The sequence below is a fragment of the Lissotriton vulgaris genome, chromosome 4_1 (assembly GCF_964263255.1).
Source record: "Lissotriton vulgaris chromosome 4_1, aLisVul1.2, whole genome shotgun sequence".
In the NCBI taxonomy this organism is placed as follows: Eukaryota; Metazoa; Chordata; class Amphibia; order Caudata; family Salamandridae; genus Lissotriton; species Lissotriton vulgaris.
The window spans coordinates 2,071,586,297-2,071,600,974 of record NC_141691.1 but is presented as its reverse complement, the minus strand read 5'-3'; the positions used below and the strand labels follow the sequence as shown (position 1 = coordinate 2,071,600,974).

Sequence of the window (14,678 nt, the reverse complement as noted above, 5' to 3'; positions counted from 1 at the left end):
ATGTATCTGGTGGAAAAAAGATAAAATTCCCCGATCTACATATTATGAACTAATAATATAAATTTCATTTGGTGATTACATTGTTTAAGGACCACCAATTAAGTATGTGGATTTGATCAAAAAGGCAGTTGATTTTGACAATACTAAGAAAGTAGGACCGTTTGTTTGTATATACATCAAGCAGCTTTGATTAAAAGAAATGTGCCATCTTGCAAATTTCAGTTAAGTAGGATACGGTGTTTTGTATATACAAGTGCTGATTTCATCTTTTAGGAACAACAACAAGAATGTAGATATATGTACAGTATGATGAACATGATGTAAATATTGTAAATGTATATTATATATAAAATGTATAATAGGTGTGCGATATAAAAACATATATACAAAAAACAGAAAAAGAGATACTGAATACACAGAGTCAATAAAAAAAGGACTTCTGGAAGTAAGATACTTGTGTCATCCATGGTGTCAGGGGTAAACCTTTTTGAAATTCTAGTGGCCAGGGTAGATGGCACTCGGTGGAATAAGACGAACCCAGAGAGAGGCAATCTCACCGTACTCCTCTCTATTTCTGATTTGTTCTGTTTAAAGTTTATGCATTACCTCGGCCCATCATGAAACAGAGCAAACTCCTTGGCTTCTTTTAAATAACTGATCCGTTCTTGCTCTCTGGCGGGAGTTGTGCGGTGTGCTGAGGTAGGCATGTCAGCTGCCTTAATCAGAGAGGCACACTGCTTGATTTGTTAAAAGAATTGAGTGCCAGGGGCCTCGTCAGACAGCCACTGCCGCTTGCACCACCCATTTCCCCTGTCAGTGCTGCCAATGGCACCACAAACACAAGTACTAACTATCACACCCTAGACATGTGCTTAGTCAGACTATTTTAGGCTCCCAAATCAAAACCAATGGCTTGGGCAGCAAGTAATTGTCATTTGTTATGTATATTGAACAAATGAACAACTGTAGCTGTGTTAATCTCTAATGTAGAAAAACAGTGCCACCATGTGGCAGACTGTCATAAGTGTCAGTGTTGACAATTAAGTGCCTGTGCCGAGCACTGGAAACCACTGGTTGAAATTAAGCACTGGCATGGCCGCATGAGTGACCATGGGAAGTGATTCCGGTCCGTCCACCTGTTACCAGTACTGCTGATAGAGATCTCCGCCTTCTTTTCTATGTAATAGACGCTGAGTTCAGAACAAGGCTGTCACTTACATGGAAGGCAAATGTTGTTTAAATTACTTTCATGTTCAGGATCAGGAGCAGTGTGAGGCTCCTTCTCGGCGCTCCACCACTGCTCCTAGGTTTTTATCCAGATATGTTGAGGTTGTCCTCGCTGGAGTGGGGTACGAGAGTAGAGCTGTCTGTTTTAGGGTTGTGGGTTTTGGTTTATGCATATTCCTGTTCTTTTGTGGGTTTTCTTCACTTTTCTTGCCCTTTCCTCTTCTCACCCCCTTCCCTCCACCTCTGGAAGGCCCTGTCAGATTATAACCTTCTCCACCCATTGCTGGGTCTAAATTCCTGACATGAGCTGAGCCCCCCCCCGTCACACCCGCCAACAGACCTAGACAGACCAGATCAGGAAGATGGGGCTTGGAGACTTCATTGAGGACTCAGCCCTCGTAAGGATCCTCCACCCTTGGCCCAGTGTATACCTCCCCATCCTACCTCTTCCCTTCATGTGCCAGTCCCGACATTAGAGTTCTTTCGTTAAACAACAAAGGCCTTCATCACCCTGTTTAAAATAAAAAAATCACAGAGTATTGTAACACATTTGAAAAATGCATGAAAACTAAAACTGGCTCCTGAGATGCACTGAAGCTGAGGTCAGGGTGCAAACAGGATTTATCCTTCTCCGGTGCTATCGAGGGAAACACTGAGCAATACCTTTTATCTCAACATGCTGAGTCTCTCAATCATTTCTATTTAAAATTAATTTTTATTGACATTTTTGATACGGAAAAAGACCATTCCAGCTAGACATAATCAATAAAAGCCTGAGCGAGTCAGCAGTGCAATCAGCATTGTGCTTACAAGGGAGCAACGGATTGTACTACAGAGGGGAGGGGGAGGGGTGGAAGGCGATAACCTGGAGACAACGAACACCAACTAGAAAAGCTTGAACAGTGGAGTCAGTGTTTAAAAGAAAAGACAAGCATTAGCAATGCAATAGGTCTCGCAATTGCGAGATTTCGAGCTATTGGCATTGTAAAAAACAATGCTTCTTATTTATGTGTTTAAAAAACCTGCAATAATAAAAGGCATTGTCATTTGCAATAGGTCAAAGTTTCTAAAATTGCAAGAGCTATTGCATTGCAAATGCTTGTTTTCTTAGTTCTCAGAAGTGGTCAAAATGACGAGTCGCTCTATCCAAAACTCCAAAATAAAACTAACTAAATAAATGAATGAATAATATGCCGGCTTCTCAGTTTAACCCATACACATTTCACGATGAAGCAGTCGTGTTTGGGAAATAACATGCGGAACTAAAGCAGGCGAAATGCAATGTTGGTGTTTAAAAATGAAACTGCTAATATAACTTTTAAATGAAAAACATATAAAAAAACACACAAAATTGCCACTTTAATAAGGAAGTGCTCACACAGATTATAAAAGAAAACACTGAAGGCAAAGGACGTCTTCCTGCCCGACACAACTGTGTGCTTAGTATTAGTTTTAAAAGAAGTTGGATTCTAGTTGGGAAAGTATAGATCGATTCTAGTGCAGGCATGGTCGTCGTTGTTCACTAGTATGAAAAGTGAAATGTGTAAAGTAACACAAATCTCTTTTGCTGTTATGTACATATCTAAATTATTAATCAATCATTTCTGCATCTTTCCACTTACATGATAATAAATTGTGTTTAAGTAGTGCCTCATACCTCACTATATATTCCCACCAGGCGCTGCAAGCGGTTTATAACAGGAGTATTTTTTATTAGTATGTAGCCTGGGTCGCTCAGTCGGAAAATTAACTTCCGATCTGTACTTCACGACAGATATTAGCGATGAGCGTTCAAATGGTAAACCACTTTCCTTGTATTTGTAGTGTAATTGACACCTCGACATTTCGAGGCGCATTTTCCTCTATCCGCCTTCGTGCTTTCAGCGCTTTGATGTACTACACCATTAAAGGTGTGTGCAAACTCAGATTACTGCATGTGCCACCGGTGTCAAATCTACACGAGTAAGACATTAAATGTTTATAAATAAATAAATAAATTTTGCAAAACCGCATGTCTAACTCATGATAGGATATTTTAAAATGAAACATTACAAACAATACAAAATTTTCATTTATGTATATATTTTCATAATCGATCATGAGTTGACGTTGGTACAACAGCAAATAACAGTTTAGCATGAGAAGGACTGTGATTAACATACACATAAGCGAACAGGGACAGTAAGTTTAAATTTAGGGACATGATACGCACCCACTGTTCTCATGAGCGTACGAGAGCCGTAACTCATGACGAGCTGAGCTCATCATGAGCGTCGAAGGGGTTAAAACAACCCTATGCCACAGTGTTCTAAAAGTTGAGAGGCGCCCGCCTCAGAAAACAATGTGCGCCTCTGTGCATGCCAGTCCGCATTCGCCTGCATCGATTATAACGGGGTGTGTGTCAGCGCCACTAGAGAAAAGGCGGTGCCTGGCAGCGAGTACAGCTGCACCCCGAGGCCGACTCCACTGCAGCTAGCGCCGGCGTGGAGGGTACGGCTGCGGCCCAGGCCCCGGAACCCAGACCAGATCAAAACAAACGTCAGGAGCAGACCCCTGTCAGCAGCTCACCTCGTGCACTGGTCACTCTGCAAGGAAATGAACCGTTCTTATAACTCCTTTCAGGTTAAAATCAATCAATCAATCAATCATTGAACTTTTAAAGCGCGCTACTTACCCGTGAGGGTCTCAAGGCGCTGAGGGGAGGGGGTGCTGCTACTGCTCGAAGAGCCAGGTCTTGAGGAGCCTTCTGAAGGTCAGCAGGTCTTGGGTCTTCTGCAGATGGGTGGGGAGGGTGTTCCAGGTCTTGGCGGTGAGGTAGGAGAAGGATCTGCCGCCGGAGGTTGTTCTTTGGATGAGCAGGACGGCGGCGAGGGCGAGTCTGGCGGAGCGGAGCTGGCGGGCGGGGGTGTAGAAGTTGAGTCTGCTGTTCAGGTACGCTGGTCCGGTGTTGTCGAGTGCTTTGTGTGCGTGGGTGAGGAGTTTGAAGGTGATCCTCTTGTTGACAGGGAGCCAGTGCAGGTCTCTTAGGTGGGAGGTGATGTGACTGCGGCAGGGGTCGTTGAGGATCAGTCGGGCGCAGGCGTTTTGGATGTGTTGTAGTCGTCGCAGGTGTTTGGCTGGGATTCCTGCGAAGAGTGCGTTTCCGTAGTCCAGCCTTCTGCTGACAAGGGGTTGGGTCACCGGTCTTCTGGTTTTGGTCGAGATCAACTTGTAGATCCTGCGAAGCATGCGGAGGGTGTTGTAGCAGGAGGAGGAGATGGCGTTGACCTGCTTTGACATGGAGAGGGAGGAGTCGAGGATGAATCCTAGGTTGCGTGCGTGGTCCGTGGGTGTTGGAGCTGTTCCCAGTGTGGTCGGACACCAGGAATCCTCCCAGGCGGAGGGGGTGGGGCCAAGGATGAGGACTTCAGTTTTGTCCGAGTTCAGCTTTAGCAGGCATGGGAGCCACTTACAGACACAACAGACAACCCTCTCATCAACGTTAAATTTGTTCCGGTGGTCGCAGGTGCTGATCACCAGGACCTGTTTCTGGGCCCCGGTCCTATTTTCCGTCACGAGACTTTGGCACGAAACAAGAGAATGGCGGGAAAGGGAGAAAGAAGGAAAACGTGAATATATGGAAAGAAGCCTGCAGGATTGGGATAAAAAAGTGCTCATCAACTAATGAAGGAGACAGTGTAATGTCGCAAGTAAAAGATACAGTCCTGATGGGTGGTCCCAAAAGGAGATAGGGCGGTAACAAGGAGGGACTAAATAGCCTTATTATCAATCGGAAGCCAGCATTTACCATGGACGATGAGGCCAGCCAATGAAAAATACGGGCGGGCTTCAACACCACTTTTAAAGCATACCCTAATACACCGTGCCTCTCAAAGTGAGCAGCGCATGCGCTGTAATGCTAGGCTCGACCTCAAAAAACAGTAATGCTGTTGCGGTCTAAAGGCGCCAATGTCCACAGGAGCAGGGCTGGCCCATGCGTTGGTAGAGAAGCAGAGGGCAGTTGTCACTTGTCCATGCTTTGGCTCGCGTGGGGCGGTAGCATGTAGGTGTAAGCAGGAGGGGCATCGCAGTGGGTTCCAGCTCATGGACACAACGGGGCAGGAGTCTAGGAGTGTTGTGAGAAGCTGCACTGCAGCATGGGTCATCTTTAGCCCTGGAGGGAGAGGGCAACTCTGCCAAGTGATAAGGCTCCAGGTCCGGGTGGTTATGGATTCTGCCCAAACCATAGCAAGTGGTAAGGCTCCAGCCTGAGATGTGTTTCCTATTCGTTTCTATAAAATATTAGCATAAAGAAGTATTACCTCTTGAAGCTTCCAATAAACACTTCACTTACTCGGGTGCATCCAACAGTGAGGATTAGATACATCGGACCTTCTCAGACCCTCTCATTCTCACTTCCCAGGGCTGCCCACCTGCCTCTGGCATAATTGTGTGAGGTAAGCCTCCGGAGGACAATGTCAGGGCAGGCGGGGGTCGGGGCAGCCGGGGGACGGGGCGGACGGGGGCCCGGGCTGCTGGCCAATGTCAGGGCAGGCGGGGGTCGGGAGAGCCTGATTGCTCCCGGACAAGGTCAGGACGGGCTGCTAGTAATGATATATAACGTGATACATGCAGCACTTGCAACCAAACCTCCAATACTCCTTTTGGGGTTCTAGTGGAGCATACTACTGACCGAAAAGCGCTTCGACGCTTCATCACGGGTTGGTGAGCACTATATAAATACAATTACATCTTTGATGTTGAAAATGCGTGCGTACCTTCTTATGCATTAGGACTGTAAATTTCCTGCACTACAAGAATTTTTCCACTGGAGGGCACCAGAGACCAGCGCAACGTTGAAAGAGTACAAATGGTGTAAACCACACTGCAGCGAAGGCTGGTGATCTTTCACAGCAGATGGCGCTATTTGTGCCCCGAATTCCAGGGAGTGAGTCAAGGGAGTGAGCCCAGCTTCATCCAGGAGGGTTCGGATATGAGTGTCCCACACCCTGAAGATTTTTTTTTTGTTTTTAATGGGGTCAGACAGCACATTTTAAAGCACAATCTTCTCGCAAATGCGCAAAAAGACGCAGTCTTTGAAACTGAACTTATTAAATATTCCATTAATTTCATGCTCTGCCACAGCAGTGAAGCTTCGAGCTCCAAGGACCTGACACTTTTTTTCCCCCAAATGCGCAGGGACAGTATGTCAATAATTGCTGGCACTGTGCCAGGATCAGCATTTTGTCATGAGGCTCCCCATATGCCCTGATTAACTTTTATTCATTTAATATTTATTTTATTTTTGGAGTTTTCTATTGCGCTGGCCAGACCCGAGGGCATCGCAGCGCTTCACAACCAGATATGTGTAGGTCAAATAAGCGAATACAATACACAGAAAGGATAAGCGACCAACAAGTCCAACATGTATAACGAATCAAAAGCGCAAAGAGTGAGCGTACAGCAGGACCACAGATAGAATACGCATACTAATAAGAGATTCAACTGGCCCCAACAGTCAAAAGTCATATCCGTGGCCGACCCCAGGAAATGGGGACGGAGGGAAAGGGAGAGATCTATTGCAGGTACGTGCGATCTGGAGGCAACAAAAGCTCGTATTAAAAGGTTACGTAGTTGGATTCGGGAAGGCACGTTTGAGGTAGATGTCTTTGAGTTGGCTTTTAAACTTTAGAAAGGAGGAAATAGTTCTGATGTCGACCGGGATGGCGTTCCAGATTTTTGGAGCATTCCCAGCATAGGAGCGGTTTGCCGTTTTCTGTTTATGTTATATTCATGGAATATTATGCTGTAGCTGGGAGGCCTTACCATGCATATTCTGACAATACACAGAGATGGTCCTTGTATTCTACAACAATAATCCTAAACTCAGCCCTGTCAGTGTGGCGAAGAGCAGTCCGGCATTACTGGAGGAACATGTGTTACGCATGTGAACGTACCATTATGGTGCATAAGTAATTGAGACGACTCGAAAGAAATCCAACACCAATTTATAAAAATAGAGTGTATTTTTATATAAATTTAAACACTAAAATGAACTTTGTATCATGCATACAAGCGGAGTTGTGAGTTTTAAAAGCTTTTAAAAATAAATGCAGTAAATTTGTCAAGCTGGTCCTATTGAAATAAATGGGGAAAACACAGGACACACTCGGTCACTTGCAGGGTGAGTTCAAACGAACCCTCTTGTGGATAAGGTCATGAGGACCGTAGATCAAGTACCAACTGTGGTTACCTCCTGACTTTGCTCAGAGAGTCTGGGTGCAGAGGAGACTTGGCTGTCCTTGGTACTGACAGGATCCGCAGGTGCTGTCAAACTTGCAGCACTTCAGAATACCCCCCTTAGAGGTGGAGTTCCACTCTACCCTCGGGAGTAGAGGCCTCTGGGGTCCCAGGACCCAGGTTCAACATCTGGATTTCTTCTACCTTGCTCGGCAGCTCCTGGTGCAGAGGTTGCTGACAGCTGTCAATCACTGATGGCAGGTTGCAGCAAAGGTGCTTCGACACACACTCAACAACACCAATTTCAGGATGCATGAACATAGCAGCAGGGTCGACGCCAACATCGGTCGCTGTAACTGTGAGTTGTCACTCAAGAGGTCGATCACCTGACTAGTGATCATCAGGCCTTGACTGCGGCAAATGTAGTCCACGGTTACTTCAGCGGATAGGGGGTGACAGGAGTGGAGTAGCGGCTTGAAACATGGCGGAGGCTTGGCTACCCCTCCGGACTTGCAGGACGCCACTTCTCTGTGGGCTCAATCACTGCAGGCCCAGCTGGTCGTAATTCTTGTCACACAGCATGTCGGTTTTCCTGCTGCTTGCAGGGGGCAGGTCACACCAGTCCAGGGAGTCTGCTTTGGGTTTCTGCCTCCACTGAAGTCCCTCTTGCTAAGAGCAACCAGCTTTTGCCACGGACACACATCGGCAATGGTTCCAGTATATGGTCGATTCCGGGCACTTAGGCTTGCTATCTTCGCACGGCGGCAGAGTCACAAAGTCCTGTTGTTGGTGACAGTATCTACTTTATCCCTGCTCTCAGATTCAAAGTCAGAACTGAGGTTCTGGTGTCAGGGGAGCCCCTTAAATCCTAGTTTAGGGTGTGTTAAGGCTGTGGGGGACAGTGGCCAATAGTCTATTGGTTGGTGCGGCTAACATGCACCTGTAGTGACAACGTGCTCTGGGTGTTCTTCACTGTGCTACCCAGAACCCACCACTTTATGGTCTGCCAAAATGGCAGAGCCCTTCCTTGGCTGTACAGACCTCCTAGCCCACCCTAAAGATTTGGTTAGCCTTCTGGAAGTTTATGCCTCCTGACTACCGAATGTTCCTGCCTTACAGAATGCTGATCTGCTTCAGGAGTGGGAAAGGCTTTGCCCTCAAGTGGATGTAAATGTAAATGTATTTGAGCTTATATAGCGCACAGCTACCCACAAAGGGTTTCCCGGCGCTTGCTTAGGGAACCCGTCCTGGTATTCCCCTGTGAGATAACCCTGGCAGGGTATCCACAAGGTGAAACCCAGGCATCCCACCGCGAGGGGCCGTTGTGGAGATTAAGCAAGCTATTGCCCGGAGTCACAGAGTGTGAACCCGTGAGTCGAGAAGGCACCGGAGCGAGAATTATCGAGTCCGTGGAATTTTTGAGCCCAAGACCCGCCGAGGCGGGGAATTGAACCCTGGTCCAGGGCCGATCTCAGCTTCCGGGTCTGCCGCCTCTAACCCCTGAGCCACCTTCTCCGGATGACAAGTACATTTGTACTTAAAGGGCTGTGAAAGCCTTTGTGGCTCACTGCCTTCATTTCTATCACACTAGCTACCCAGAGAGGGAGGGGATGTGACCTCCATCCTGCCCGGGCCTTTGTTTCTGCCCAGAAGAAGTGATAGCACATCCCACCAGGAGGGCAGACTCTTGGCTTGATGGCAAATGGCTCAGGGCAAAGCCCACCAAGGCACTGGAGCACTAATCCTTAGGTGGGCACCCACTTGGGTTGGCACCTATATGCATGCCAGCCCACACTTGACACGAGAATCATGTTGGGAGTGAAAAAGCACGATGTTTGACACTAAACACGACACAATTCGGCCATTCCATAATGAAGCTGGCCATCTCGAGTTTTCTTACAGTAAACCTTGCTTTACAGGGTAAATATAGAGCTGCTTATGTCCTGGTCTATAGGAGGCCTACCTTAGGGGTAAGTTACTTATATTAAGGCAGTAACAGGGACACTTCAGCTGGCTATCTCGAGTAGCCAGCCCATGTTATCCTATGGATTGACGGTTACTTACAGTAAATCTTGCTTTACAGGGTTACTGTAGAGCTGCGTATGTCCAAACATATATATCTACACCATTAATATAGTGCACCCTGCCTCCTGGTCTATAGGAGGATTACCTTAGAGGTGACTTACTTACATTGAGACAGTAACAGGGACACTACAGCACCAGGTCTGTGCTGAGTCTCTCTCAAGCAGACAGGCTGCTCGTGTAGGGCCACAATGGCAGTCGTCCTGCAGACACACTTTTACTCGAGTCACACAGGGTGGCACAAAACAGTGCTGCAGCCCTGGTGACTCCTTTTATCACCTCTGCCATGGGTACCACAGGTACCATCTACTAGGGACTATAAGGGGGCAAAGCACCTTGCAATGGGGTGTACCAATTCATAGTTCACTTTTGGGGAAAGAGCTGTGGCACTGGGGCCTGGTTACCAAGTCCCAGGTCACTATCAGAGTCAAGAACCAGCTTCTAGCAGTTCTAAAGGGAGCACAATGTGTGTAGGGGGCTGGGGGTCTGCAGAGAAGCGAAGTGTATTGCAAAGATTTATTAATTACTTTGATTATTTATTTCTTTGTGGGGTTTTTAGCACAAGCATGGCCTGAAGGCATCAGAGCTTTGCCCAAGAGTACAAGATTAAAATGGTCAACAAGTATAGAAAGCAAACATTTGAATTGAAAAACATGAAGCAAGAAAATAACCGAAGAGTAATTTGGGAGTGTGTAGGCGACTATAGTCACAGACAAAGGTCTTTTGAAAAGAAGGATTTTGAATCACAACAGGGGTCCTACGCATTTCAAAGGGAGTTCCAGGTTCTTGTTGCGCTTCCACGGAGCGATTGGTTAATGTAACCTACCTGTTTGAAGGTGGAGGGCCCAGCGGGAGGAATTCAGCTTTTCCCAAGTTCTATCATGTCCATGAAATGTCTAATTTGTCCGATAGGCAAGCGGGAAAAGAGGTGTGAGGGCTTTGTAATGTAAGCTGTTTTAATGCCCTTGTTACCACAGTTCACAAGGTTGATGGTTGTTACTGTGGGCTCCTTGGCACAACAGCTCACTGGGTCTATGGTTGGTATTGTTGGCTCCTTGGCACAGCCCCTTGCTGGGTCTGTGCTTGTTATTGTTGGCTCCTTGTCATAACAGCTCACTGGGTCTATGGTTGGTATTGTTGGCTCCTTGGCACAGCCCCTTGCTGGGTCTGTGCGTGTTATTGTTGGCTCCTTGTCATAACAGCTCACTGGGTCTATGGTTGGTATTGTTGGCTCCTTGGCACAGCCCCTTGCTGGGTCTGTGCTTGTTATTGTTGGCTCCTTGGCACAGCCCCTTGCTGGGTCTGTGCTTGTTATTGTTGGCTCCTTGTCATAACAGCTCACTGGGTCTATGGTTGGTATTGTTGGCTCCTTGGCACAGCCCCTTGCTTGGTCTGGGCTTGTTATTGTTGGCTCCTTGTCATAACAGCTCACTGGGTCTATGGTTGCTATTGTTGGCTCCTTAGCACAGTTCCTGGCTGGGTATCTGTTTGTTATTGTTGGCTCCTTGGCACAGCCCCTCGCTGGGTCTATGTTTGTTTATGTTTCTCCTTGGCACAGCTCCTCGCTGTGTCTGTGCTTGTTATTGTTGGCTCCTTGGCACAGCTCCTTTCTGGGTCTATGGTTGTTACTGTTGGCTCCTTGGCACAGCTCATCGCTGGGTCTATGGTTGTTATTGTTGGCTCCCTGGCACAGCTCCTCGCTGGGTCTATGGTTTTTATTGTTGGCTCCTTGGCACAGCCCCTCGCTGGGTCTATGTTTGTTTATGTTTCTCCTTGGCACAGCCCCTTGCTTGGTCTGTGCTAGTTATTGTTGGCTCCTTGGCACAGCCCCTCGCTGGGTCTATGTTTGTTTATGTTTCTCCTTGGCACAGCCCCCTGCTTGGTCTGTGCTTGTTATTGTTGGCTCCTTGGCACAGTTACTTTCTGGGTCTATGTTTGTTATTGTTGGCTCCTTGGCACAGCCCCTTGCTTGGTCTGTGCTTGTTATTGTTGGCTCCTTGGCACAGCTACACTGGCGCTATGTATGTTATTGTTGGCGCCTTGGCACAGCTTTTCACTGGGTCTTTGTTTGATATGGTTGGCTCCTTGGCACAGCTACACTGGGTCTATGGTTGTTATTGTTGGCTCCTTGGCACAGTTCCTGCCTGGGTCTATGTTTGTTTATGTTGACTCCTTGGCACAGCCCCTGGCTGGGTCTATGTTTGTTTATGTTGACTCCTTGGCACAGTTACTTTCTGGGTCTATGTTTGTTATTGTTGGCTCCTTGGCACAGCTCCTCGCTGTGTCTGTGCTTGTTATTGTTGGCTCCTTGGCACAGCCCCTCGCTGGGTCTATGTTTGTTTATGTTTCTCCTTGGCACAGCCCCTTGCTTGGTCTGTGCTTGTTATTGTTGGCTCCTTGGCACAGCCCCTCGCTGGGTCTATGTTTGTTTATGTTTCTCCTTGGCACAGCCCCTTGCTTGGTCTGTGCTTGTTATTGTTGGCTCCTTGGCACAGCCCCTCGCTGGGTCTATGTTTGTTTATGTTTCTCCTTGGCACAGCCCCTTGCTTGGTCTGTGCTTGTTATTGTTGGCTCCTTGGCACAGCTCCTCGCTGTGTCTGTGCTTGTTATTGTTGGCTCCTTGGCACAGCCGCTTGCTTGGTCTGTGCTTGTTATTGTTGGCTCCTTGGCACAGCCGCTTGCTTGGTCTGTGCTTGTTATTGTTGGCTCCTTGGCACAGCCCCTCGCTGGGTCTGTGCTTGTTATTGTTGGCTCCTTGGCACAGCCCCTCGCTGGGTCTATGTTTGTTTATGTTTCTCCTTGGCACAGCTCCTCGCTGTGTCTGTGCTTGTTATTGTTGGCTCCTTGGCACAGCTCCTTTCTGGGTCTATGGTTGTTACTGTTGGCTCCTTGGCACAGCTCATCGCTGGGTCTATGGTTGTTATTGTTGGCTCCCTGGCACAGCTCCTCGCTGGGTCTATGGTTTTTATTGTTGGCTCCTTGGCACAGCCCCTCGCTGGGTCTATGTTTGTTTATGTTTCTCCTTGGCACAGCCCCTTGCTTGGTCTGTGCTAGTTATTGTTGGCTCCTTGGCACAGCCCCTCGCTGGGTCTATGTTTGTTTATGTTTCTCCTTGGCACAGCCCCCTGCTTGGTCTGTGCTTGTTATTGTTGGCTCCTTGGCACAGTTACTTTCTGGGTCTATGTTTGTTATTGTTGGCTCCTTGGCACAGCCCCTTGCTTGGTCTGTGCTTGTTATTGTTGGCTCCTTGGCACAGCTACACTGGCGCTATGTATGTTATTGTTGGCACCTTGGCACAGCTTTTCACTGGGTCTTTGTTTGATATGGTTGGCTCCTTGGCACAGCTACACTGGGTCTATGGTTGTTATTGTTGGCTCCTTGGCACAGTTCCTGCCTGGGTCTATGTTTGTTTATGTTGACTCCTTGGCACAGCCCCTGGCTGGGTCTATGTTTGTTTATGTTGACTCCTTGGCACAGTTACTTTCTGGGTCTATGTTTGTTATTGTTGGCTCCTTGGCACAGCTCCTCGCTGTGTCTGTGCTTGTTATTGTTGGCTCCTTGGCACAGCCCCTCGCTGGGTCTATGTTTGTTTATGTTTCTCCTTGGCACAGCCCCTTGCTTGGTCTGTGCTTGTTATTGTTGGCTCCTTGGCACAGCCCCTCGCTGGGTCTATGTTTGTTTATGTTTCTCCTTGGCACAGCCCCTTGCTTGGTCTGTGCTTGTTATTGTTGGCTCCTTGGCACAGCCCCTCGCTGGGTCTATGTTTGTTTATGTTTCTCCTTGGCACAGCCCCTTGCTTGGTCTGTGCTTGTTATTGTTGGCTCCTTGGCACAGCTCCTCGCTGTGTCTGTGCTTGTTATTGTTGGCTCCTTGGCACAGCCGCTTGCTTGGTCTGTGCTTGTTATTGTTGGCTCCTTGGCACAGCCGCTTGCTTGGTCTGTGCTTGTTATTGTTGGCTCCTTGGCACAGCCCCTCGCTGGGTCTGTGCTTGTTATTGTTGGCTCCTTGGCACAGCCTTTGCTGGGTCTATGTTTGTTTATGTTGGTTCCTTGGCACAGCCCCTTGCTTGGTCTGTGCTTGTTATTGTTGCCTCCTTGGCACAGCTACACTGGGTCTATGTATGTTATTGTTGGCTCCTTGGCACAGTTCCTGGCTGGGTCTGTTTGATATTGTTGGCTCCTTGGCACAGCTCCTCGCTGGGTCTGTTTGATATTGTTGGCTCCTTGGCACAGCTCCTCGCTGGGTCTGTTTGATATTGTTGGCTCCTTGGCACAGCTCCTCGCTGGGTCTGTTTGATATTGTGGGCTCCTTGGCACAGCTCCTCGCTGGGTCTGTTTGATATTGTTGGCTCCTTGGCACAGCTCCTCGCTGGGTCTGTTTGATATTGTTGGCTCTTTGGCACAGATGCTCACCAGGTCTGTGGCTTTTACTATGTCCTTCTTGGCACTGCTGCTCACGGAGTCTGTGTCTCGTCTCTTACAGATCACTGAAGATGATGGGCGCCCTGACTGCGGCTGGATCAGGAATCGGCTGTTACATCATGGCCATGGCAGTGCTGAGCCCGTGCCCACTTCTGCTCCACCACCATGGAGGCGTTGTGCTCATTGTAAGTATGGGTCAAGTATGTACACCTCTGACACCACAGAGGGCCCAAGATCACACAACTAACTAAAGAGAGACGAGACCACCAGGCACACATCTGACCCCCTCGAACGTACACTTATTTTTGCTGAAGGGGACATCTGAGACACTTTTAAATCCAAAGACCCCCTTCTTCACAGAAGCCACCAAGCGCAGAGAATACTCTGACTCCACAGTGGATCCACTGCTCACATCCAACCCCAAAGTGCCCCCCTACTGAAGCTACATGAGCACATCAGTTTCAGAAGGCGCTCAAGAGCACACATCGAACCCCTCTCTATACGAGCCTCGGCTGCACCTCTGACCCCAAAAGGGGACCCAGAGAGTTCATTCTCTACTAGAGCCGCTGTCACAGCTTGGAGCCTGAAAGGGTCCCACAGCAATGTCAGACCCAACAGAGCATCCTCTCCTGAAACCCCACCGGGCACACCTCTGATGCTTCGTACAAGAATATTGATAACAAAAATATCACCTGACATAAATACAATTTTCACAAATATAGCATCATT

At 47.9% G+C, this 14,678-nt stretch overlaps 1 protein-coding gene across 1 annotated transcript in view; it reads left to right on the top strand.

Moving 5' to 3' along the window:
- LOC147725037 (riboflavin transporter 2-like) overlaps nt 1-14,678 on the top strand; it is a 164,620-nt gene that overhangs the window by 135,011 nt on the left and 14,931 nt on the right. The window contains exon 3 of the mRNA XM_086966499.1: nt 14,011-14,134. Within this exon, the coding sequence (XP_086822625.1) occupies nt 14,011-14,134 (124 nt within the window). The remainder of the gene's footprint in view (nt 1-14,010; nt 14,135-14,678) is intronic.